General features: G+C 60.1%; 1 protein-coding gene across 1 annotated transcript in view; it reads right to left on the reverse strand.

The window, feature by feature from the left end:
- DUSP11 (dual specificity phosphatase 11 (RNA/RNP complex 1-interacting)) overlaps window positions 1-401 on the reverse strand; it is a 6,555-nt gene that overhangs the window by 4,883 nt on the left and 1,271 nt on the right. Inside the window, exon 2 of the mRNA XM_009327205.1 lies at window positions 273-348. Within this exon, the coding sequence (XP_009325480.1) occupies window positions 273-348 (76 nt within the window). The remainder of the gene's footprint in view (window positions 1-272; window positions 349-401) is intronic.

Here is a 401-nt window from a genome sequence, read left to right on the forward strand (position 1 = left end):
AACAACCCCCAGAAGCCATTCCCAGTCACCCCCACAGTGCGAACGCCACCACGATCCCGTCACACGCTCTGACCGGTCAAACAGCAGTGACCGCGCCGTGCTCCTCTCTCCCCCGGGTTATAACCCACCTACCAAAAATAAACATCAGAACGATCTACTGACGCTCTTTCTCATTTTTTTGAAGGAATTCACTCAGCGATTCCCGGCAAAGCGACACTTTCCCGCAGCCGCTCTCCACCCCGAAGGGGCCCAGGGCATCGACGGGCGCTTACCTTCTTTAGGGGGACCTTGAAGGCGATGAAGCGGGTGCCCGGCATCCTCCTGCCCAGCGGGACGTAGTCGGTCCACCTAAACCCCGCAGCACGGAGGCGTTAAACCACTGACCCGGGGATCCGGCCCCG

Source organism: Pygoscelis adeliae, unplaced genomic scaffold, assembly GCF_000699105.1.
Source record: "Pygoscelis adeliae isolate BGI_AS28 unplaced genomic scaffold, ASM69910v1 Scaffold187, whole genome shotgun sequence".
In the NCBI taxonomy this organism is placed as follows: Eukaryota; Metazoa; Chordata; class Aves; order Sphenisciformes; family Spheniscidae; genus Pygoscelis; species Pygoscelis adeliae.